This window comes from Echinococcus granulosus, assembly GCF_000524195.1.
Source record: "Echinococcus granulosus chromosome Unknown EG_S00086, whole genome shotgun sequence".
In the NCBI taxonomy this organism is placed as follows: domain Eukaryota; kingdom Metazoa; phylum Platyhelminthes; class Cestoda; order Cyclophyllidea; family Taeniidae; genus Echinococcus; species Echinococcus granulosus.
In genome coordinates, this window is record NW_020170466.1 from 74,022 (window position 1) to 98,847 (window position 24,826).

At 43.9% G+C, this 24,826-nt stretch overlaps 4 protein-coding genes across 4 annotated transcripts; 2 read left to right on the forward strand and 2 right to left on the reverse strand. All coding sequences in view use genetic code 11, as the record gives it.

The window, feature by feature from the left end:
- Positions 1 to 16: 16 nt before the first annotated feature.
- Positions 17 to 3,298, reverse strand: EGR_07760 (Protein-L-isoaspartate O-methyltransferase domain-containing protein; the record flags this gene model as incomplete). The annotated part of the gene is made up of 5 exons (XM_024497009.1): positions 17 to 409; positions 502 to 956; positions 2,300 to 2,411; positions 2,484 to 2,932; positions 2,998 to 3,298. 5 exons carry the CDS (start codon positions 3,296 to 3,298, stop codon positions 17 to 19), a joined length of 1,710 nt encoding a protein of 569 aa, XP_024348563.1.
- A 2,930-nt stretch (positions 3,299 to 6,228) lies between these two features.
- EGR_07761 (SOSS complex subunit B1) lies at positions 6,229 to 6,867 on the forward strand (the record flags this gene model as incomplete). Its single annotated transcript, XM_024497010.1, has 4 exons — positions 6,229 to 6,319; positions 6,461 to 6,599; positions 6,638 to 6,776; positions 6,817 to 6,867. The coding sequence occupies 4 exons, from the start codon at positions 6,229 to 6,231 to the stop codon at positions 6,865 to 6,867; spliced, it is 420 nt and encodes a 139-aa protein (XP_024348564.1).
- Positions 6,868 to 6,966: 99 nt separating this feature from the next.
- On the forward strand, positions 6,967 to 10,125 carry EGR_07762 (hypothetical protein; the record flags this gene model as incomplete). Its single annotated transcript, XM_024497011.1, has 9 exons — positions 6,967 to 7,115; positions 7,191 to 7,362; positions 7,400 to 7,742; positions 7,817 to 8,139; positions 8,658 to 9,079; positions 9,134 to 9,366; positions 9,445 to 9,570; positions 9,797 to 9,952; positions 10,004 to 10,125. 9 exons carry the CDS (start codon positions 6,967 to 6,969, stop codon positions 10,123 to 10,125), a joined length of 2,046 nt encoding a protein of 681 aa, XP_024348565.1.
- Positions 10,126 to 10,825: 700 nt separating this feature from the next.
- EGR_07763 (Homocysteine-responsive endoplasmic reticulum-resident ubiquitin-like domain member protein) lies at positions 10,826 to 24,202 on the reverse strand (the record flags this gene model as incomplete). Its single annotated transcript, XM_024497012.1, has 15 exons — positions 10,826 to 11,005; positions 13,196 to 13,376; positions 13,668 to 13,962; positions 14,044 to 14,462; positions 15,438 to 15,637; positions 15,713 to 15,942; positions 16,398 to 16,941; positions 17,016 to 17,174; positions 17,260 to 17,349; positions 17,426 to 17,511; positions 17,710 to 18,005; positions 19,667 to 19,731; positions 20,975 to 21,087; positions 22,369 to 22,522; positions 23,951 to 24,202. 15 exons carry the CDS (start codon positions 24,200 to 24,202, stop codon positions 10,826 to 10,828), a joined length of 3,264 nt encoding a protein of 1,087 aa, XP_024348566.1.
- Positions 24,203 to 24,826: the final 624 nt, after the last annotated feature.

The following is a 24,826-nucleotide window of genomic DNA, read 5'->3' on the forward strand; positions in this document are numbered from 1 at the left end:
ACAGTCAGAACAAGCATCAGGTGACACGGAGAACGAGATCAGTGGTGTAGAGAGGCAACGCCAATTCCTCCTTCATCAACTGATGCATCTTCTCCCGGAAGGTGTACGACTGCGGTTGCCACGTCAGTTCTCGTACTCGTCTACCTCGACGTCGACGCTCTCCACGATTTCCTTCAGCCTCATCATCGTATTGTTCTGTCTCCGGATTCCCCGACTCCTCTTGTCCATCCTCTCTTCTCCTCCTCTTTCTCTTCCGTCGTTTCCGTCTCGTTGCATCCGCATCTGTTTCACCAGTGTCTGCAGGACCAGCCATTGGTTCTTCTTCTTCCTCTTCATCGCCTTCTTCTGTCTCTTCCTCGTCTGTATTCTCAATAGTCTGTTCGACGTTACGGTGGCTATCCCTCGTTTGCTGGGAAAAAAATGAGGTAGGAAAGAGGAGTGAGAAGAATCTCTCAGCGAAGTAATAATAGGTTGAACAGCTGATTATCGGAAACAACTCACCTGCATCTGACATCTGAGGATGTTTCGTGAGATGAACTCAACAAAATCCATCTGTTCCGCTATCGCCCTCGATCCGGGGACAATGACGTTGACATGGATTGGAGGGATTTCAGGTATATCTTGTTGTTGCAATGGAGGTGTAGAAGGAGCAGAAGGGCGAGGAGAGGAGGACAACAACGAGGAAGAGGAAGGTGAGGACGAAGATGCAGACGGAGTGGTGCTGGTAGAGGAAGAGGTCCCTCCGCCGTGACTTTTACCACCGAGATGGCTTTGACGGGAGACAGAGTCGGGGGAGACGGATGAGGCGGAGGGGAGGGAGGGGGAGGACCCACGAATTCGTACAAACCGACCTAGATCGGGCAGATCGCCAGCGCGTTGTAGAATCACCTGCCGCAACTGCTGACGCAACCGTCGACAGGCGAGACGCTCCAGTCGCTCTACCGTGCGTTTTGGCGCTGGCGGAGAAATAAAGTTCTTAGTAGGCAATTTAACAGCACCGTGAATGGCAAATTATTGGAGAAACAAAACGATTGGCTACAAGTGGTTAAATTAAGTGACTCGACCAATCAACGGAACTAATGAGCGTAAATGTGCAAATTTGGCATTTGACCAATGAAATAGGCTAGATTAAGACGTTGGAAACAGTTATTGCTCCAAGGGGGCCTCGTATGCTTTAAAAAGACTGAACCTTCTTGAACGCCTTGCATGACGTATGGGTGGATAAACGAAAATTTTCTGGTCACGTGATTAGTAACGTTTGAATACCATGAGTTCCCATTGTTTGTATCACTTGGACCGCTGCGGTTATAGTGTGGTTGAGGGGGTTGTTAACAGTACCAAAGAAGCTGCTATCGAGCAGTGCAATCGCGAGTTGAATTCCCAAGCCTTGCTAATTCAAAACTCGATTGGACATCACTAAGAAGGAGCCAAACAGCTATGACCAAAGCATCAAGGACGCGTTAATGTCAGCCACTGGGGATCACATGAACGTAAAAAAGATGGGTAGATTCCTTCGCTCTGAAGAATCTATTCAGTGTTCAGAATTTTAATTAAATATAGCACCTATGTCTCGCGCTACACAATCACTAAAAATGCCTAGGCACGATATCTCGATGTCCCATCGGTTAGTGGTTGACAGGCCAATCATAGATGATAAAACGTATGCCCTTGTTTAGATTTACAGCTAGTTTTTTCCTCAAAAAAGAAATCACTCTTATTCCTTGAGTTAAAGTCGTGAATGGTGCAAACCTAAGCACAGGTGACAGTATATCGTAATCAGAGGCCACGTGATAGGAGGTATCGAAAAATATGGGCACCCCAATTACTTGTTTGATTAATGAAAACGAACACGGTTGCTTATTAATTTACGGGCGTAAGGCAAGCGGCGATTCATAGCTAGTAAATATGAAATGAAGGGCCCCGTTCCGGAAAATGTATTGGTAGTTGCAAAAAAAATGTCGTCGCTGGTGCTATTGAGGTCACAAATACTTAGAAGTTTCCGACTATCAGTTGGAAGGGAAAAATGGTGCAGAATGGGTGCAAACTAGAGCTGCTTAAAGCCTTATGACCATAATAATGAGTGATCCCAGAAAAATCCTTAGAGGAGCGTTAATGAATAACACGTTTCTACACAATGCTGAGAAGCCGAGACAATTTTGGATGGTTAACAAGCACTAAAGCGATAGGAAAGCTGAAGTTCACATTTCTACCATCATGTAGGAATAAACTTACCACCTATGAGCCAAAGGAACGCCCACAAATAATATAAAAATCCTTCCTAATGAAGTCGAAGACTCACGGGGAGTAACTTTGGGATCATTTTCAGAGGATGAAACAAGGCTCATGAAGCTAACACTGATGAGGACCGTATCATTCACCTTGTTGTCGGAGATACGATCAATTTTGTGAAGCTATAAAACATCCGAAGGCCAAATATTAACAATAACAGCAATAGGCTTTCATTTTTCCAAATAAGTTCCTACTTGGTCGTAAATAGGCGCAACAAGTCTTCCACCAACATTGAGCAGTCGTAAAATAGCCTCCAACTGTGCCGGCGATGAGATCATGGAACCGACGTAAATCCGATCATAAGTAGGCCAAAATTCGAATTCATATTTGCCATCATCTGTAGATTCACGTTTAATCAGAGGAGGGGGCTTAATATTCAAGTTCGGGGAAAGGAGAGATTGGTGAATAAATTCGTCGAGAGAAGATCCCTCTGAATTGAAATCACCGGAAGGTTCGGCATTGGCAACTCGTGCGGAAGTCGCAGAGGGAGGAACAACGGTAAAAATGTTACCAACTGTGAAGTGGGGCTCACAGAAATCACGTTCGTAGATAACATCACTGGCGAGAAACTTAGTTAGACGCTCCCGGGCGAATGCAACATTTGACTCGTGTAACTCAATGCCATGGTTGACACTGTTTGATCCTAAAATAGACAAATATCAACGTCGTTATGCAAGAGATGTAGGATCTAAGTAGAAAACCGATTACCGAGCATTAACCCAAACATTGTGCTAAGATATCCAGTTCCACTGCCAATATTGAGAACAGACTGTCCAGGGTGAATATCAAGTTCACGAAGAACAGTGGCGTAGATGCCAGGAGCTGAAAGGTGTAGTTTATCAACCCGCCAAGCAGAGTCACTGTAAATTTGCTCTTTAGGTTCTATCGCATAGAGTCCGCGATCTACCAGCCGAAACACGCGCTCTATCTCCGGTGGAATCTCGCATGATTCTTTGAGGCTGTCAACAAGGGCTTGATTATCCGAGAAAACGCTCACAGTCCCACCCATCCCCGCATAACTCCAAAATAATTTATGGGGAGCGCACTTATTTTAGATGTTTAGCGCGGACAAACTTCAATGTTGTTACATTATATAAAAGTGCAAAACCACTGGTGTTTGTGTAAAATGGACTCAATTATATTAGTGGCATTAAAATAAGTAATTATAGGGTGACTACATACCAGACAAATAGACTGAAATTTTGTTGGATAGGTGAGGTCAATGTTTTGTTATGAATAAACGTTTTGACAAAAAAAGTGCCATTTTGCAGCTGAATGATCCAGTCTTTAGTTTTTATGCACCTTAGTGGTTATTCTGACTGCAGACTGAAATCGAAACCAATAGCATGCTTTGTCTATCCAAAGGTTTGAAGCGAAACACGCCTACTGTCCATCAATAACAAGGTTCTTTTCACAATTTTACTGACAAAATTCGTATTCGCATATGGATTCTTTTCAGTAAAATGCGCATTGTTAAATTACACAGGTTAATAGAACAATTTCTCAGATTGCGATTTCATACTATGGCCGGGTGTGAATAATTATAGCATTCCCACATGGGGCACACAATTTTGCTCATAATAATGTCAAAATTTACAAACGAAGTCAAAAACATTCTTTACAAATTCAATTTCAACCTAATCTATGCACACTGCCTTAGCAACTCTGCTGTAATACGATAGTGGTTTATCCCTCGGTTCTGGTGAGGCGCCACTTTTGTACTTCGAATTAGTCCCCTTGTACCTCGCTGGGTGGGGCTGGCCTTTTAAGCCATGCAAATAGCCCAGACACCTTCTCCGTGCTGAATATATACATATATATTCTGCCTGAGTATTGTGTCTTCTTTCGTCTTCAGGGAGTCCCGAAACGCTACCCGACAAAATGAACAACCCCATTACCAACTATTTATGTTTAAAACCATAGTAGTTCAAATGTAACGGCCCGGGACTCCCTGAAGACGAAAAAAGACACAATACTCGGGCAGAATACATATTCAGCGCAGAGGAGGTGTCTGGGCTATTAGTATGGCCCAAAAGGCCGGCCCACTCAGCGAGGAAAAAGGGGCTTACTCGAAGCACAAAAGTGGCGCCTCACCAGCGCCTAGAGATAAGCCACTATCGTATTACAGTAAAAGAACATCTAAGCACAAAGTATTTGAGAGGCTACTATCTTAAGCCAAAGGAAGAAGTGATAAGATCTAGGCGTTTTCTTAATTTAGCCTTAAATCAAGTCCTTTCATAGACCTTTTTTCAAACGCAACTCTTACGCTACCCTTGAATAAACACCTATTTTGGTTTATGTAATGGAGTTGATGTCTTCTAAGCCATATGCAGGCTAGTAGCGCCGACCATTTACTTACCTGCAAGCTAGAGGGCACTTAATTCAAGCGGCATTTATGTATCCCTGTTATTATCCAGTATCTAAAGCCTCTTTCCACTTGTTAATAGTATTAAGGAGTGCAGCTGCGCTAAATTTGTGCTGCTAAAGGCCTAATGTGGTCTTAAATAAAGTAATCTCTTATACCAGTCGCTGTTTATGAGGACATTAAGTTAACAGCAGAGCTATTTCTTAAAAAAAAAACAAGGTTTGAAGTATTTTTACGGGTTAAAGTTTATGCGTCTATTCCCTCGTGCCAATTTGTTTACAATTCATCTCAACCACATTTATTTGGTAAAGAATTGGACGATACGTCGATTGTTTACTCATGCATCATCTTCACAAACACCACAGGCGGCTCTGTAATGGATTTTCCCTATATCTAATATTGCTTTAAATGAACACAAGATTAGGGTATTTGCTAAGAGCAAAGTTTACTTTAAATCAGTTAGCTGGAAAATTTAAAATTCACCTACCAGCAGCGGATGTTCTTCTGCTAAGCAAAATAGTGTTTTTCAGCCACGGAAATCAAAGCAGTTGTACATTAGATAGGGTTTACTTGCCCCTGCCAGAAATATAGGGTAGCGAGTCCTCTTTAGCATCGTAGCAAGAAAGGGTGCTGTATTTCGCTAAAATAACTAACTAACAAGATTTGTGCGTAAATCGGTTTGTAATGTCTAATCAGAGCAATTCGCCGGGAGCACCAAATTGGCTAGTGCCTCCAGTTCGCATCTTGTAAGATTACAGTATGATTTGATCAATTTTATTATTTTAGGGAGGATTCTTTGTCTAACAACACGGGTATTTAAACTACTGGATGTCTTACTAAAACACATGTTTGTGTGATTTTGGCCCAAGATGACAAACTTTCAAAGCAATTCAAACATTTGACTGAGGGGAGGTCATTAATCCCCATGGCTCAACACAGTATAGATCTCAAAAACTGTAGCATTTTTTAATACACTGGTGATTTATTCCTCGGTATTGATGAGGCTCCACTTTTGTACTTTTGGATTAGCCTCCTTGTACCTCACTGGGTGGGCTAGTCTTCGGGCCATGCCAACAGCCGAAACACCTTCTCTGTGCTGAATATATATTCTGCCTGAGTATTGTGTCTTAAGAAGCTATAATTAGGTAGCTGAATTGAAAAAAATTCCCCAACTTTTTGAAACAGCCTGGTATTAAAATTATTTTGAAATTTTTATGGTAATAACATGACTACATAGGTGGGCTTTGAGTAGGGGCAGAAGTGTCTAGTATTACCATTTTTGCACTTAAACAAACTTTATATTTAACCAAAAAAAGGTATTTTCTTGCTTACTGAACACTGCTTTAATTCAATGGCTCTTCCAGGGTTTCATATGCCCAAAATTTGCAATATAAGATTGCACATTAGTTTTTTTAAGAAAATTAAACGCAGATTTTGTGTTAAAGTTTTACATTCAGCAGCTCAAAGCCAAAAATTTTAACGTACACTTGCTTTAAATTGTTTAAGTTTGTTCTTACGGAGCCGCCCTCTGTAAAGGTGGGCTGGTTTATTCGTGTATTTATTGTTCTAAAATTATGGCTGAGCTAAAGGAATCAAGCTTATTAATCAAGGATTTGAAACCAAACATGAAACGTGTGTGTGTGGTATTCATCGTTCTCGAAATAGGTTAGCTAAATTGGGACCGCGTTTATTTTTACCCTAATCAAGTATGGTTATTGTATATTTGCCCATGTTACTCTTTGGGTCCTTTTCTGCACTGCTCTTTTTGGGATGTTATGCGTTTGTCCTTTCTTGATTGGCGTACAGGCTCGCCAGTTCGCATAAAAGATGGCAACGAAGTTAGAACAGTTAAAGTCGCTGATCGCACAGGATGCATCAACATGTCCGTCTGGAACGAAAAGGGAAACTTGATATCACCTGGTGACATTATCCAACTGACCCAAGGGTACGCTTTATTTGCAGTTATTTGTTCTGCTATGCTAGAAATACCACTGTTCGCAACGGTTGCCTCACTTTGAATGTTGGTCGTTACGGCGAATTGGTAAAAACGGGCGAATTTTGTCTTTTATTTTCTGAACAGCCTGACTGCAGCGCTTATAATGAAAACTGGGTTAAACTTTTGGTAATATGTTTTTTATTGCCTTACACTTTCTTTTTTACAGGACCAACTCCCATCCAAAAAAGTACAATCTGAGTACTCTCCAAAAACTTGAAATATATTTTGTAGTATACACCAGTGCTCAAGTCTTCTTCTTCCTTTTCTGACTTTTACGTTCGTGTAAATTAACACTTCCATTTTATTCATAGTTGGGATGAAGGTGTTTAGGAAAGCAAAACCACCTAGAAAATCGAAATCTCCGCCTCCACCCAGAACTTTGTCAGAACTAGTCGATCGACTGACTACGGGCGGATCCAAAGCCTTGAGCGCTGACCTCCTTTCTGATTTAGTCAGTCGGATTCGGTGTGCCTTTTACTCTTCTTTTAAGGCTCTGGTTATTTTAATAGTTCTTATTTTATGTAATTTCTACCCAAATAGTGAATCCAACTCCGAGCGGGATAATGCTCTTCAACTTCTGCTTCGGCAGATGCAAAAACCTCACGCTCAAATTAGATGCAGTGTTGTCAAAGTACTTAAATTCCTGACCACTGTGCCTTCGCAATCATCACTAGCTTCCAGCATTCAGGAGGCCATTCTGCTACAACTACAGGTGTGATCTCATTTAACGGTATCATTTGAGCATGCAGGACGTTCTGCCTTATTGTATTCCCACCACAAGCTTCGATAAGGCGCTGCCACCACCAGAATCGGCTGCTATTGAAATGCAGAAGGAAATGCTTAAAATGTTGCTTCAATGGGAGCGCGGGGGTGTCTGCAGCAAGCTGAGTTCGCAAGCACGGGGTCAACTCGCCTCCGTGATGCGGTATTTGCGCACACCACTGGAAGAGAGTGGTGGGACGGCTCGGTTAAAAGATGCGGCTTCTATGTTAGAAACACTGGAACGGGAAGAGAATCAACGGCGTCGAAAAGCACAAATGGCAGATGCTGTGATTCGACGTCGGGTGCTCGCGGCTAGGGATGCTTATCGAGGTATCAGCTAAGTGCCTACTTGATTAAACTGTTAGTAGGTAATATTGTGTAAATGTTTCTGAACTTCTCTGTAGAACACTACCCGCTTGTTGTGGAGAATGTGGAATCTTTGGGAAACATTGTGAAGTTGCTGGTTCCCGATCTCTCTCAGATGGGAAACTCAATCGTTTCTGGGTCGTCCAGTCCAAGGGATTTTCGGGAGCACGGTTTTCATACTTCAGGAGAGGTGAATATCACCTTTTCACTAAATTTCACAAGGGTAGCTGGTGATTCTGACTTGCTACTTCCTGAAGTACAACTCACATTAAATGACGATGTGCAAATTTTGCGGGAGGCTGGACAGGAATTTACTAATGTGGCCCTGAAACATCGTGCAATACTATCTCAGTATCTTGAGGTATGTACTTTTTTAGGTTTTGTCGGCTAAAAATTGGAAATGATCGTTCCGTTGAGCTGATATTAGCTTCATTGTGGCTGCTAGGGCAACTGGGTGGCCTCTATAAAGGTTGTTTGCCGCTTCTTTAATTGCGGACGCCAACGTTCTCTTCGTATTTTGATTACGCTCATTGGCCATCACCTTAGCAGTATCCCAAGTAGCTCGAATTTTACTAGTTATCTACTTATGGAATTATTCTTCTCATCTATTCTGTTAGAATGGAGCGAGACTAGCTGAAATATGTGGGACATTCTCTACGCAACTCTATCCACCTCTTAATATAAAAAACTAGAGTGGAGTAATGTGATGTAACCGTCATTGTTTGCCACAATTTTTGTCGTTAGTGCCTTTAGCTAGATTCATGTGCAATTCTACGGACGCAGTTAAGGGAGGTTGACTCCCAGAATAACCGGCTGTTAACTGTGATGTGATGAAGGGCATGGCTTTGTGCCGTAATTATTGTAATCATCCTTATCTAGCTGTCGCGGATTTTTGCGGATAGTCCGGAACTGTCACCAATCTTTATGGACGATAAAGATGAGCTTGAATCTCTACTGGCTCGATTGGACAAGGCTGTGAATCAATTTTCCGCTGTGCGTTTCATTGAGGAACTTCCGAGCACTTCTACAGAAGCAGTAGAAGAAGAGGCCGATGACGAAGACGATTTTATTGAAGTGCCTCCTCTCTCTCTCCCTTCTACTCATCAGACCACATCCACTGCTGAGATGGCAGAAGGGACGGAGATGAGGAATAAAGGTGAAGAGCGGATTCCCGTGAAACCATTGGCTCTTCTTACTGACAAGTTGCCGTGGGAGACGGAAGGCCGTCCCTCTTCTTCGCTTTCAAAGCAGCTTCAAAATCCCCTTCGTAGCGGACCTGCTCGACCTCTTGGAAGATCAAAGTGCGTTAAATGTTCGTTTCTCCTACTCGTTTATATTTTTTTCTTCTGAATGAGGTATTCACAGGAGTTAAGACGCGAAGCACCGCAGGAATCAATCATCCTTCCCAGTGAGGAAACCACACCTCAAGAACGCAGGATTAAATTAGAGTCTCTCCACCGATTCTGGAAGCCCTTCGATGTGGCGGAGTTCGAAAAGCCTCAAACGGACCACTTAGAATCCGTTATCTCTTTTTCTTCTTCGATCGCTAAGTCTCTCCCTGTTAAAGTTGTCGATGCGGAGAAGTTTGGTGAGCTGGAAACCCTTTGATCATGGTACTTAGTGTGGTACAGGAAAAGCTATTGCGATGGCTTCTTCCACTCTCTAGTGGAATCCATGAGAACGGAGGGTGTGGAAGAGGATCAGCTAAGTCCAAGCAATTCAAACTCTTCTCAAGCAGTTGCGAAGTCTCTGCATTGCGAACGAATAACCAGCAAGGCCAGATGGGTCCATGGTTAGTGGAAGTGGCGAGGAGCCCTCGTATTGCTACTTGATGTTTTTTGCTTTTGAGAGGGATTTTGTCAGTATTATCGGCTCAAAATTCTACCGTTAGATAATAATCGGAAGCGGGAATTTTGAACACTTTCCAGACTAGCCGAAATACAGTTGTTAGGGCGACTGGTATCAACACTTTTAAAGCATCCCCCGTCCTCACCTTTTACAGCTGATATTAACACCAGAAGCTGATATCACTTTTCCTCCTTTTGATTGTTTAATTTACCATGGCGGCGGCGATGGCAGCGCCGGCGACCCCATTCATTGCTCCTTCGATCACTCCGTGTCAGGTGATCGCGCTGCGCGATCAATGCAGTCACGAGCATGTGCAGCCGCACAGGGTGTGTGGATATCGCCAATACGCACCATTTCATGCTTTCTTTTTTTTTCAGTTGTCGAGACTGTAAAACAACCTTTAAAACGTCGAAGATGTCGATACCCGGATCTGGTCGATATATCGAGGACGGAGAAAGTCGCCAGTCGATCGTTGAGGCACCGACTCCTTCATTCGTGAGTCATTCCCTCCCTCCCTTCCAATTTTGTTACTAATCTCTTATTGTCGCTTATATTATCGTTATAGGCGACACCCACGCGGAGGGCATAGCTTTGCAAAATAAGACTACCACCAACGCAGAAACCGATTTTGTGCTCTGTTTTGTGTTTTTAATTTCTCGGCCATCCTACCTCTCTGTGACTTGACTTACGAGACACTAATGTGAACATTGCCTCCGTGCTGCCTAGTCAATAAATGACCAGAGAAGTCGGCAACCATGACCCAACATCGTGACAGCCCAAGTGGAAAGGAGATCCCAAGGGTCACTCGAAAAATCAATACCTCTCTTCTTCCCCACCTCGCACACCGCCTATGGCATTCAAGCTACTGCACACCCAGCCCTCAAGCACGTTGATAAGCCCATTTTTAGGGACAACTCGGGTGTCAAAGTGACAACCCTCGTCTTGTTTCTTCACGCGAAATGAGGATACAGGCAGAAAATAGATACCTCTTTATAGTGTACCAAGGAAACACATGATGGTAACTGAGTGTAATTGTTGTGTGGGTTTGGGGGCTTGTGCAAGCGGAGTGGATGTCTTTTATACAAAACAAGCAAGCGGGCAAATCAATTGGGTGAAAGATCGTAAAAGGTAGGCAGAGGGCTTGGGGTGGGGATGGGTGTGCGGGGTAAAAACACCCAACGTTCCCCTTCTTGAATCCCCTAATCGATGCGCGCGGGCAGTTCAGGCACAAGAGAGGAGAAGATGGCGCAGACAAGACGCACCGAGGTGTCCCCGGCGGCTCGTAGCGCTCCTGCAATTTGGCCAACACGACTCTGCCTAATCACGGTGACACCTTCGCCTGCCGAACCCTCAGCAGCCGCGGTGACGGTAGGGACTGCCTGATGAAGGGAGACAATGCATATCGTCAAAATTCATCGACCAGGTGGAAACTTTTTTGACAGGCCTCAAAATTTTGGGAATGCTGTTAAAGTCGTAAAATTCTTTGAATAAGCGAAATTCGCGGTTACGTTTTCATTCTGTAGGCATAGGCACCTCCATGGCCTTTCATTGTGATCATCTGTCGATTAATCTGAGTGATGCACCATCATCAGCATTTTAATTACCTCAAACGATCACTGCGACTCGTGACCATGGTTTTCTTGTGGTGGCATTTTGGTTGGATGATAGGGGAAGTAGTCAAACCAGGACGAGAAGTTCAGGAGTTTTACCAAAAAGACATTTGAGTAGACGGGATCACAATGCCAGAGACAATCACCTTCTGTGTTAATTTCTAACCTCAATTTGAAATGAGACTCTTACGAGCACATTCCAATGGTTACAGACTTACCGGAGTCAAGGTCATCGCTATTTTCAGCAACTATCAGAATCACAGGTGTCACATTTTCAAAGAAGGATTCAGAAGATGGTGCGCATTACTCATGTAAAAGAGGTGTATTACGATGGAGATGGGAGGAGGGTGTAATTGCTAAGCCTCACCCAGTTTTCACATTTCAATCATACAGCAGTAATGAGGTAATTGTCATGGGGCATCGAAGGAGCATTTTGGAATTATTTGACATCGACGTCGTCGACACCGTTTCGCGTTAGTTGGGAAAGTGGAAAGCTTAGCAATTGCGTTCGGCCCCTGGAGCGATCGAAATAGTAGAGTATAGCGTACTCGACTGCCTTCAGTGTGAATGCGAAAGGGTGGAACAGTGATCCGTTTACTCAGTGAAGGACGATCCAGTGATACCTTGCCCTGACCGTTTATCCTTTACTTTAGAGGCGCGATATCAAAAACACTAAGACTACCAGTTTCAACAATCTCTTTCAATATTGTGGTACAGTGAAAGTGAAGAATATCCCTATAGGCGCATGAATGTAGCCTACTGTGATCAGAGCATAGTCGAGAGCAAAATTATTCCAATAAAGCTAATGGAACAGCAGTTGAGGAGCCCTTGCGACCACACCTAATCACCAAGCACGTACTAACAGATAGAATCGTGTTAAGCAGAGAATATGGGCTATAACCGCATTCCATATGACAGTTCACCCGTGATGAGAATTGAGCACCCACGTAGAACGAGAGCAACAACCCAAGAGGCCAAACAAACGCTTGACGGATAACCAACATTCGCGCAGCATGTCAATAAGTTGGTTAAGAAACGACATTCCGGCGCGCGACCTTGGCTTCAAAATGATTACTTAGCACTTATACGAGCTGGATCGGCACTACAGGTTTCGAAAATGTATCAAGGGTCGACAATATTGAAGACTGTCACTGTGTCACACCAAAACGCCTACCAAACATATCAATACGCTATCTCCATCCCGCGTTCTGCACTCCAAAAGCTAACATCAAATTGTCTACGCAAATCAGACGCGTTCAAGCAAAGAAAGACCTAAGGCAGATAATCTAGAAACGGGGACACTAAATAATTGCATTGCCGTATCATAAACTGGGCACTGTGTCTCCCTACCTAATTGGAACTTAACATCATTTCATCCCGACGTGAACGAAAGCTAAGCACCGTGGGCAGGCGAGGAGTGCCAAATAATCTTCAGTAGGAAGTGGTAAAACAGAAAGGGTGTTTAAACAAGCAAAGCTTTGGTAAAAAGATCCGGTCTTTTTGAAGTGCATCAAAGGTAGAAGGGCTGTTTACTGTCAAACCGGTCACCAGTGGAAAGAGCAGTGATACAACCATAAACAATTACATTACCACAAAAACATAAATACTAAGCGAGACGGAGACGCCCATTTCAAGCCTTACTATCTTAAAAGCCTTTAACACCTTCGGGGGATGAAAACGGAAAGAAAATTGGAAATACTCTTATAATTACCACAAGTCTACAGTGCTATAAAGAGCCAGAGAAAATTCTTTCCAACGAAAAGGACTGCAGATAGGAGAAAATTAAGCAGTTGAAAGCATCGCCACCGACACTTCACTACAGTTGGAAGTAAAAAGAAAAAGCGGGCTAAAGAAGCTTGAGCCAGAGTCGAAAGTGCGACCCTATTGAAGTCGAACGTTAGAAAAGAGCCGAACGAATAGACTAAACAAGATTTCGTTGATAAAAAGAGTAAAACGTACTTGAGGAGCGCTAGAATTTATCCCGTTTTGCGTGGTTGCATCAGTAGAAGACTCCTGTCCTTCCTGAGTTGGTTGTGGCTGTGTATCTTGTGACTGTTGTTGCTGTGGTGATGGTGGTGGAGGAACGGGTGTGTCGTTTGGCTGTCGTCTTCGAACTTCATTCTGACGTGCGCCATTACGCCTACAAAGAAAAAACAATGCGATTATTTTACTACTCCTCAACCTTGGGACCCCTTATGGCTGTCTATACCAGCTACAACTCTGTTTTCGCCTAGCCAGGCACACGGGAAGTACATCCCGTTGAACACCACATATTGAGCTGCAGAGCCATTAAACTAATTTGATGATCATTACATAAAACACAGCCTACGTCATAACTCCTTCAAATGAAATGGCGGAGGTTCACATAAAGTCAAGGGTTGTCAACATAATTAGCGACGTAAGAAAAAGTCGTGAACTATTACAAGCGTACCAGTAGAAGTATAAGCCTACAGCAGCGACAAGTGCCATGCGTTGCCAGGAAGCGTAGGTGATACAAATTGCCACCAGAATGCTGATACGAAAGATGGCGTAGGCGAAATCAAAGAGGTCAATGGGATCTTCACCACCCAAATCCCCATTCTGCACCTCAGGCGCCTCCTGAGCTGGTCGAAAGCCCAAAGCCCTCGCCAAATGCTGAAATGCGTTCCCTCCACGCTGTTCCGCTGCCTCCGCAACCTCTATTTCTACATTTATCGCGTCGTTTTCATCCCCTGTTTGTGGTACATCTAGATTAGCAAAAGCGACCCGCGCAATCAACAACCGAAGTAGTAAACTTTAGTGACATTCTATTTATGAAGCAAACTTACAGGAGAGAGTCGAAACTTCACTATTTGTAGTAGAGTAATAATTGTTGAGGTACTGCAAATACTGCTCCCTTAATTTATTCAAGTCCTCCGAGGAATGATCGTTCCGTTTTTGAGCAGCCATGGCAGCTTTGGCTTGAGTTGCAACGGATGGAGACAACACTAGATGGACGGTTCGCGAAATTGGTTCTTGTCCAATAACTGTTCTTAGTTTAGAGTCGTCAGGAAGAATGCGACCTGCAAAAATTAGTTTCTGACTATCAATCGGGGGTTCCCCCGGATAAACCTTGCTCAGATGTTTCTTCAAATCGATGGCCGTCCACTCAGACTCGATCTCAACTATTTGCGATGGCAATCGCTGATCAGCAGAAACGATGGATAACTGAAAGCGCGCAGTCTCCATAGTGGCGCCCGCCGACAATCTGTGCCGCAAATGATTGGCACACGTAGACTATCAAGGCTCACAGGCCCCAGCACTAGCCAATCAAAATCTCGATCAGATGATGTTGATGTTTTTCAAATCAGTTTAAATTACTCATTTTGTAATTTAAAATTGTCACACTAACCGGTCCATTCGTTGCAATTTTTGCTAGCACGATCTTAAGTTAGCAAAATTTAAAACCGTATCCTGGTGGGACTCAACTTGTTTGACTAAAGGACCCCTTACCGCTGTTATCGATAAAAGATCTTGTTCGCTTTACTTCTAACGCACACTCCACTCCTGCAAGCATTGCTTTTTATTGTAAAACACGTTTGTATCTTGTCTTCCAGGCTTTTGGGTATTTTATGCGCTACCTGACACCCACATTACTTATCAACGGCATCGACCATCAAGCGGGTTTTTGAAGCAATGAAGATCTCACACAACCCCTCGCTTGTCGTGCGCCTTATTCAATCAAATTTATAAACTGTTGAACTGATGACTTTACCACACCACCAATAATCCTACCAAAATGCAAGATGAGAAATGCGTCGCCTCCGTTCCTAATTTTCCATCCCGTTCCGCGAAATAAAAATTCCTACTTCAATATATATATTCAAAATTTTACATAGCAAACATTGAAAAAAAAAGACACCGAATATCACATACTCGTAGCGGCCAAAGATATCTAGATTCTTAACAAAAGAAAAGGGGGAAAATCAGAGCGGTGGTATTTTACAAATGGTTGTGTTATGTGAGGGATCACTAGGAGATAGGAGGGAATGAGTGGATAAAGGGAAGACATGATAAGTCATGAAAGTCAAAAGGAATACATGATTGTGCCGTGCACGTTTCTATCTCCCCCTAGCAAATAGACCGAGTTCGAACGCTACTTTTGCTCCCTACAGGGGTTGTGAACAATATCAAGAAGCCTATACCATAAACTTGATCAGTCATCATCATTCAAGTAACTCACTCCACCTCCGTGTCGGCTTCCAACTCCGGTGATGTTAGGAGTCGTTTTCGTCGTCTGTGATCTTCAAATGGATTTGAAATCCCATTGGCGACGTCTGAATCACCGTTTAATGATCTCAAAAGCGATGTCCTGGCAAGTCGATGTGACCTCATCGTCGGCTGAATGGGTCTTGGAAGAGTTTCGCCTTGTTGAGAAGAGTTCTACAGGAAGAATGACTGATCTTCGCAATTTCAACTATCCAGCAATTACTTAGGTCAGGTTCTCCAAATACCTACCGAGCTCAATCTCAAGTCGCGATCAAGAATCAGACGTGGAAGCACCAGACTTTCAGAATCTGGTAAATCAGGTGAATTTAAAGCACTCAGTGACCTTGATGTGACTGGCCATCGATCAAATGGTGGACTCAGGGGTTCGAAGAGAGATTCGGTATTGGAGACTAATCGTCTCGATCGGCCAAACGACATCATCGGACGGCCGTTGCTCAGGGTCGGCCCCGGCACCAATGCTAGAGGCACAATTGAGGTTTCATAATAAATTTAAAGCTCCTAGTAATTTGGTCATACGCTTTACTATAAAAAAAACATTAAAGACGCCTCCTCTGAACGTCCTAATCCGTATTTACACTTTGTGGCCCACACCATGGATAGTAATGGGACCCGGAGTTGGATTAAGACAACTCGCCGAGTTAAGGTGACAATGATCGACGAAATGGAATGGAGAATAAAGGCAGAACGAAACTCCGAGGAACTAAGTGACAGCTTATTTTGTATTTACTTGTCCATTAAATAAGCTCGTGGTGATAGAAACAATTTAGCAGCATAGAGTGCAACAGCAGCTCCCTGTCTAAATCAACAAGATGTATCTCCAGTGTTGGAACACCGCAAAATTGATCATAGTATAGAAGATGTTAGTGTTTTATAGCCTCTCCAAGGAGTAAACATAACGCCGAATAACGCCTACCTAATTGGGTGCGCAAATCATTTTCAAGACCAGCCAAATCGTCGCTGATCTCTTTCTCTTCTTTCTCCTTCTCCTTTTCACCCACGGTAGTCGGACTGCGAGTAGAGGGAACGGGCGAGAGTGCACAGTGGAAGAAGTCCATTTCCGATATCTCCGCCTGATCTGACATATCTTGTGGCAGCCTCGCTTCTTCAACCTCCTCACTGTCAAATAAAGTTAATGTGTCCTCGGACTCCAGCAGAATCTCCGTATGCACCTCATCAAACACTCCGGTCAGCCAGTCTATTGACCGAACGTTGTAGCTTTGTGCCTGTCTCTCCGCGGAATCTCTTCGTCTGGCAGCGCACAAAGATACCCTTTCACGGGACTTCGATGGCGATAGCTGCTGTGAAGGTGATGGAAGTTGTATCACCGATGCTGTACTTTGATTTCTCTGTGGTTCTATGCAGATCACCGGACATCCAGCAGACACGTTACCAACTTCCATTCCATCTGGCGTTTTTATGATTGTGTTACAGACTTCATCGAACAAAGCTTCGGCTTCCTGATAAAATAAAAAGCACTTTTTTAAAAAAGTAGAAGCGGGAGGAAACGTTTCAGTGGTACAATAGAATTCACTGTGTATTCTTGCATGATCAACGAGGCACCGAGATCGCCGAGAAGCGAGTCCAATAACTCCTCTAAAACGCCGGAAGGGACCTCAAATTCGTTCTCCCGAAAACCGAAGTTTTCTGTGAATGCTAGTGTGAGAGGCTGCGTCTTATAGTGATTGTAAGCCTGACAATTAAAGTGACAAAAAAATACGCCTGATAAGCCTTACTGCCAATAAGTGGACCGCTTCTTTGGACAAAGAATCCCATACCTGGAGAGCAGCTTCTGGAGAAAGCAAAGTAGGCGAAGTCCGTTTCAATTTATTTGGAGTTCCAACAAGGGTTACTTTGAGATTTCGAAGCTAAAGGGGAAGAATGATGAAAAACAAATGGGGATGAGCACAACACACCAATGACCGCTCCGGTGGGAGAACTTACGTGTTCCACGTTGGAAACGCGAACTGCTTGTCGCAGATCACTCGAGATGAAGTTATTGAAACGTTCCAGCGTGGTACTGGGCAAATCTGAAGGTAGAATAAAGTGAAGAAAAGAAAACCCTGCCGATACAGTGTTTCCGCTATTCGACCTTAAAGATTTAGGAAACAATTTTTCCTGACTTAGCAATGCTCCCCGATCCTCCAAAAACCATTGAAGAAGTCTACAAGGATTCTAACCGCATACTATGAAATTGTTTCATACCAAAAAAAAACAACTCAACTCACCTCCAAGTATGCATTTCCGTATATTCGATTCCCAATACAAGAGATTCCTATTCATCGTGTCCTCCTCCATCGCCTTTCCATCACCACCTCCACTACCATCACCACTGTCCCCGCTGCCATCGCTTCCATGCGGCTGCCACCAAAAAGCTTCGTCATCCAGTGCTGCTACGTCACTGTCCTTCAAGGTCGGGTAGTCTAGCGACTCGGTCAGGCCTGGGCAGAAGTACCAGGCAAAGCGTAATGCCATCTCCTGCAGGTGACCCATGTATCCCGCTCGACGGAAGCCCGCCTTACCCCTATTAAAGGGAGCAGGTACACATGTTCAGATAACAAAACAGACCCGTCCAGCTTTCGGAAGTCTTGTATCGATAATAAACTAACTTCCATTTCAGTGAGAGCCACAGTGGAAGGGTGACCATGGGGAGCACTGAGGATGAAGCTCAAAGGAAGGGATTGACTAGGCGACGGAATGATATTTGTTTGTACCTTTACAATAAATCTGGAGCCAGGCTGGCATACTTTATGATATCTTGGGCGCCCCAGTTGATAATGACAAGGGTAGCAAATGACTGTCTCTACCAGCAGCATTCTACAGCTTCCATCTGACATGCCGTCCTTGCAGTTTAACGTATGAGGCAGCACTCAGCGAAGGTGGCTGCCATCTGTCAATTGAAGACCCGTGTGTGTGTGTATGTGCAAGGAGGACCCATTCATTTTCGTCAATGTGGACTATGGACGTAAACATTCCTCATGTGGAATGACCTACGAGGGAATCGATGAGTTTGACGATGGTCGGAACTGGGGGGATGGATAAGAAATGCTTGCAACGCCCAACCGACTAGAGCCACAGGAACAAGAAGTGAAGGAAGAATCCCAGAAGATAAGAGAATTGATTGTAACTAGAGAGGTTGCGAAAAAAACTGAACATGAACGTTAGATCTGTCTGTACTAAATTAACAACGGAGCATAGTGTTCCTCTCCGTCCTTGGCTCCCATCCTCAAGTACGATGTGGGATCGTCTCATAAATTGGTTTGGCGACGGTGAGGCACAAAGTCCTGCGCTGTGTTGCAAGAATACCACCTTCTCCTCACGGATCCACCATTCTTGATGGTTTCGCAAGAGAAAGATTTTCCTCCACACGGTGTATCGAGTTGTATCACATCGAGTAATTGCTGCTTGGACCTCAGAAAGTGAACAAATCTGTCTTCAGTCCGCCACCCACAAAAGAAGCACAGTCGCCTGCGAAGGGTTTCATTACACACTTCAAACATTGCTAAAAATCCCATAGCGACACACAACTCTTCAACGCCCTTCCTTCTCCTTGGGCAGACCAGCTCAGACCACACACACCAGTTTCGTTCAACCAATAAGTTATTTTCGCATTGAAGGGTGTAAAATGCGATGAAAAGTGTAGAGGGTACTGCGTCGATAGTCTGGCCCATTATCTATGATATGCCTCTCCAAGTTACTAAAAGCCAGTGGATCGAGCTCCACCGAAGGCGTTGCCAACTTTTTTATTCATTATCGTGGAGACACTGATGACCCCCCTTTTCGCATTAAAAGTGAGAGCAACAATGCGTCAGAAAAAAAAAACATTTTGCATAAGCTGTAAAAAAGAGAGAAAAGGAGGAAGAATAACTCACAAAACACACATTACCGATTGCATCAACTTTGACAGAAAAAAGCATGCAAAAATATCACCCTTTTCTTTTTTTTTTTAGGGGGGGAGGTAAAGACCAACAAAAGTTGGCGGTCATCCACCAGTTTTGGGTACTGTTTGGTGAGCTTCGACTTTGAGGTCAAAGTAGCGAGAGTTATAAATGGGTTTCATGGCCCCGGAGAGCGGCGAAAAGAAAAAAATAAAAAAATAAACCCTCCACAAAAGGGACGAGGTTTCAGCAAGAAAACGAACGGTAAGAGGAGGAAGAGAAAGGAAGAATGAAGAAAATATCTTACTTGGAAATCTTGTCGAAATCCCACGCGGTGAGTAGACGATCAAGGAAACGGTGTTTTACCAACATCTGAAAGTAAAAAATAACCTTCTTTGATGGCTCTCCTTTGAAAGCAAAAAGTTGGTGGTTGTTCAAACTATTAGGTGACTTGGACAGTACGACAAACAGAACTGGTTACACTCCACTACAGATGGAGTTGGTATGAACACGTGAATTCTACTGAGGGGATCTACTTAAGTTGGAGGGAATGGCAGTTACTTCACGGCGCTTTCTCATCGGATATCCAGTCGCATGATTTTGACAGCCGAGCAAAATAAGCCAGTTTCAATGCACCTTCGGTTTCCATGAAATCGAGTGGCATGATGAAAAATACCGCAGAGGAACCAGGTCAGTTTTAGAGGGTTAGAATCGACTCGCCGAATTCGAGTTTGACAGTGGCACGACTATTTGATGTCGACAATCGTCTGAATTCAAAAAAAAATTTTCACTCTGATAAAAGCACCCTCAATTCCAAAAAAGACAACAGTGGATCCACTTTACCCTGAAAAAATTAAAAACGACTTCAGGTTAAAGATCACCGGTTTTACATATGGTAGTTCCACAACTTTGTGAATTACACAAGCCTTCCGACGCAGCCAGTTCGACCTAGCCTTCGATGGAAAGAACTCCAACAACGAAAAGGGAATCTAGCAATGTCATAGAGTACTTCAAATGTCGCGTCTTTAAGAATGAAACAAAATGTCCTATTATTTTCGGTTTTTTATTCTTCTAGACTCAGTTTAGTCTAAAGCCTCAGAGATTTCAAAAAGTGACAGAATAGCGGTCAACCCAGGTAAACCTTTGTCTTCAGCACACCCGATGACAGGAGCTCCAATCCACTTACGAGGCCTCGAAGTGCCCAGAGCCCACGAACTGCAAGTAACTGCTATGTGGATAGTAGCAATTGTACTTATGAAAATCTACAGGATGTCGAAATGAAACGGCAAAAATGGCGAAAGATCAGTTCAATTCGGAGGATTGTAGGTGCTTAAAACGCTCACAAGCTAGGGATTTTACATTTGGTCCAGTTAAGGCTTCGTAACTGATGGAATCTACTTCAACTTCTAAGGGCACAGAAAAGAGTTGTACTTAGGAAACGGAGATTCACATACATGAGGACACACGGTCTCATGCGAAAAGGCGAAGACCTCCAAATGGATCCAGATTCAAACACTACTGAAACAGTGGCTAATCCACTATACGATTCCTCCGCTAACTCGGAAATTCCCAATTAAACTTCAAGCCAACCAATACGGCTGCATAAAGAATCCACCTGATGAAGAATTTTGCCATAAGGCCTCAGAGAATTCGGCAGTGAATAGGGCAATGGCCCCGCCGATGTGACCTCCTCCTGTGGTTGCTGGCCAGAGGTGTTGGTGGAAGGACCTACAATTGACAAAAAAGGATCTCACAGGATGGGTACAGGTGTAGCTAATCATGTTAGCCCAGTGAGAAGTACACAAATGAAATGGCGGAACCCCTCTGACGGAGGGGGAAGAGGAGGGAGTGAGGATGGATGAAGCTGTTAGTTGAAGCGCAGTCGCACCTCTACCACCGCAACAAAAACGAATACTTCCATCCAAATGCCCTTTGCAAACAAATAAATAAATCCACTTCTTTCATTATCTTTACGACTAATCCCTACACCCAGGTGAACTTATTATTCTTTGGATAGGTCTAGCCGAGAAAGCTGAAAAGGACGCACTGCTGGAGCCACGTAGGCCTTTGCAAATGCATCATAGACAGCAATGGAAGGGGACCGGAAATGGATGAGCCAAAATCGACTAAAAAAACTCCTACTTGCCACCTTTTCAGGTGAAAATGGCCAAAGACAGTTTAAAGATAGGAAACAGAACCATGATTAAACTCCGAGGAACAAATACGTATGTTTTAGTAAACAATTACACGACTTTAAGGAAATTTTTCTACAGAAACCTCACTTCCTACAGAAGACTCGCTGCATAGTACCATTTGAGCCTAGGCGATGCATGGCTTGAAAATGAGGCTCGACAAGTAAACCCATCGAAGCCTACGAGATGCACTAATACCATTCAACTCGTAGATCCCATAATTTTGAGGATTAAACTACTCCAAGATACTCCTCCTTGTTCCCAATTCTGGCCACATCAACCGCCGATACAGTATCAAGGATGGAGTTCAAAAGAAGACGGCGGTCCTTTACAGTGCCTCACGATTCAAGCCGTGAGTGGTGGAGACACGAACCCCTCCCTCACGTCAATAGTCTCCCAGTCCTTCTACTTGTTCCAACTGAAACCATCCATTACAGCAACTTGATGCAACATCTTTACTGACTAATCAATCAGTGGCCATGGCAAACAATCCGGCTGTTTAAGGGCATTGGATGATGCGTGATTAGCCAAATTAGGTGTAAGTATGCCTATTAGAAACGCCCCTTTCCTTACAAGCCAAAATTGGACATTTCTTTTTTGACGAGTCATGGATTCACATTAGCTGCACTATTCAACTACAGTAGTAGCAATTAGATGTCAAAAACAAAAGCAGACCCTTTCGGCTAAAGAGCTTAAAGTGCATCCATCGAAAAGCGCTCCTGTCTGGAGTAAAGAAATGGGAAAGAAAAGAGGAAAAATTAGTTCATTTGGGAGATGGAAAGACGCGTAGCAAGATGGAGGCAGGGTGCCAACTTACTAGCAGCAGCGGCGGTACCACTGGTGGCCTCGAGCGGGACCACTGATTCCTTTGGAGCAGGCGAGTAGTGGAAGGCTCGACGAAGGATGACCTGAGTGAGGAATTCCAGGGTACAGTGCATCAAAGTATTCCATTTAAAGGCGAAGAAAAGGTCCTGAAAGAGCAAAAGGAGGAAAACAAAAACCATTAGGTTTGGCTGTTTGTTAGCGAATCATCGAGGCTGGATAGGTAATTGTTGGCCTTTATTTGCGAATGGATCCTAGCGGTCTCCTAGACCTCATGCGTGTCTTCTTCAGTGGACCCTGCAGTTTCTTCCGAGATAACTCAGACGCCACATAGATGCGTGTTGGTGGGCCCATTCCAAAATAACAAAACCTCATATTTCGCAGATTGGACAGTACAGAAGGAGTCACGGTGGGAGAAGAGCAACTACCCTGGCTGACTGAAGTTACGGTGTGACTCATGGACTCGTCAACATCTGTCAATTACCCTGTATAATGGCTAGCAGTGAGGTGAGACCATGCGTATACAAGGTGAACCGTCCACGAAAAAACCACAAATTGTGGTAATGGATGCAGAAGAGCGGTCAATAAGATTGGAAGAAATGACATTCCTGCGCATTGCACAGGTCTAAAAGTGATCAAGATGGATGACGGCGCAACAATCAAGCGACAATGTAGGGAGAAAGATGAAAAAGTGGTTTAGCTCAGAGACGCCTTCAAGGGAAAAATTACTTGCTCTAGAGTCCTGTAATGCAGTACGCGAAATAGAAGGAGCAATGTCAGGTGAACCCATTAAACTAAGCGATGTGAGCTAAAACAGATGCTGTCAAAGAAAGAAACCGCTCTACGGAGCCTTCCCTGATGTTTGGCAATCAATGCAGTTTTACATGGTACCATTGTGTGGAAGCGTAATCACGAAGAGCGCCTAGGTCAATGATCGAAAGAAAAAGAGGGTTGCCTAACAGAATGACATCTTTTTAAAACTTCGCACGATTCCGCGAACCTTTTTATTAAGTGCTATCGTAATCTCGTCGGGTTTTAACAACTGCCCCACTCCCGAGTCCAGCATCAATAGAACAGAAACCGTTCTTCAAAGCGGGAACCAAGTTAGCTGGTGCATTTTTTTGCACCGATGAACAAGTTAAGTGAACTATCTTATCACTCATCAATTTATCACGAGTCCCACTTCTATAAAACACTACCTCTAGAATCAAACAAACTGTACCCTGCCTTGGTTCCAGCCTTATCCGTTTGTCACTTTTCCGCTTTTATTTCACTTCTCCAGTCAACTCCATATGTGACCATGGCGTTGTCTAGATTCGTGTCATTGAGAAGAGTGATAGGGGAATACGAAGGACAAGAATGTGGCGGCGTCTCGCCTTTCTCCCATCGAATCATATTCATTAAGTTTATTCACCCGACTTCACTTTTTGGTCACTTATTAGGTCCACCTGTCTGGAATGCAAGCGATCTCGCAAAAAGCCGTTAACACATGGAGTTTACTCACTGGGCAGCATCGTTTATTCTTAAGTACCACTTGCCAAATGCGGTTTACGTGATAGAAAATACAGGTAACTCACCACCATGTTGCCAATGAAATCCAATTGAGCGAACTGTTCAACGACCTCAGCACCTTCCACACCGTGACAGTTGAAGATGAGGTGGCACAGGAAGCGCATTGCGTTAATTCGACCAATACCCAGTGGTTGAAGAGGAAGACATGTTCGCGACGTGGAAGCATTGTCCTCTGCGTCGTAGACAGCACCCTTGGCGAAAAAATGAGAAATGAGTCCCTCCAATCCAGGGCGGTTCGACTCCTCTGTTGACAGCATATAACTGTGCTAGCGATCTTCCAATCGTTCTGCACACTTCTAGATTCACACAAGCTACAACTTCTTCGGAGGTAACTCCAACCCCAGCCTCACACTAAAACAAGGACCAGCTCTAATTTTGCCGAGCGGATGATGCGCACGAATTTAGAGGAAGCCATCGACTGCAGATGACGGAGTTTGCAGAGAGCCAACAGCAAAATATCGCCCAATCATAAGCAATACGTCGGTAATTAATTTTTACCGTGTAACCAACCACTACACTCCCCAACTTCTAAGGCTTCCTCACCATGGTAGAAAAGTTGCGGAGCATCAATTTCTGTCCTGCATTAGACTTTACTTCATTCGGATACTGCTGTGAATGCCGATGTATGAGGTTCTACGGAAAAGGTAGGCTATATAACAGAAAGATATTAGGTCTAACCGAACTCTAAACCTATTTCAAAAGAAAAAATTTAACCCAAAACTGGAAAGCCTCAAAGTCAACATGTCATTTAACAACAACTCACTTCAAAGGCAAGGAATGACTTGAGACGGGGGAAAATGTTAAGCACCAGATCGAAGTGGCGAGCGATGCCACTGGCAACAAAAGCGTCCTCAGACTTCGTTTGGCGAAGTGGAAGGGCG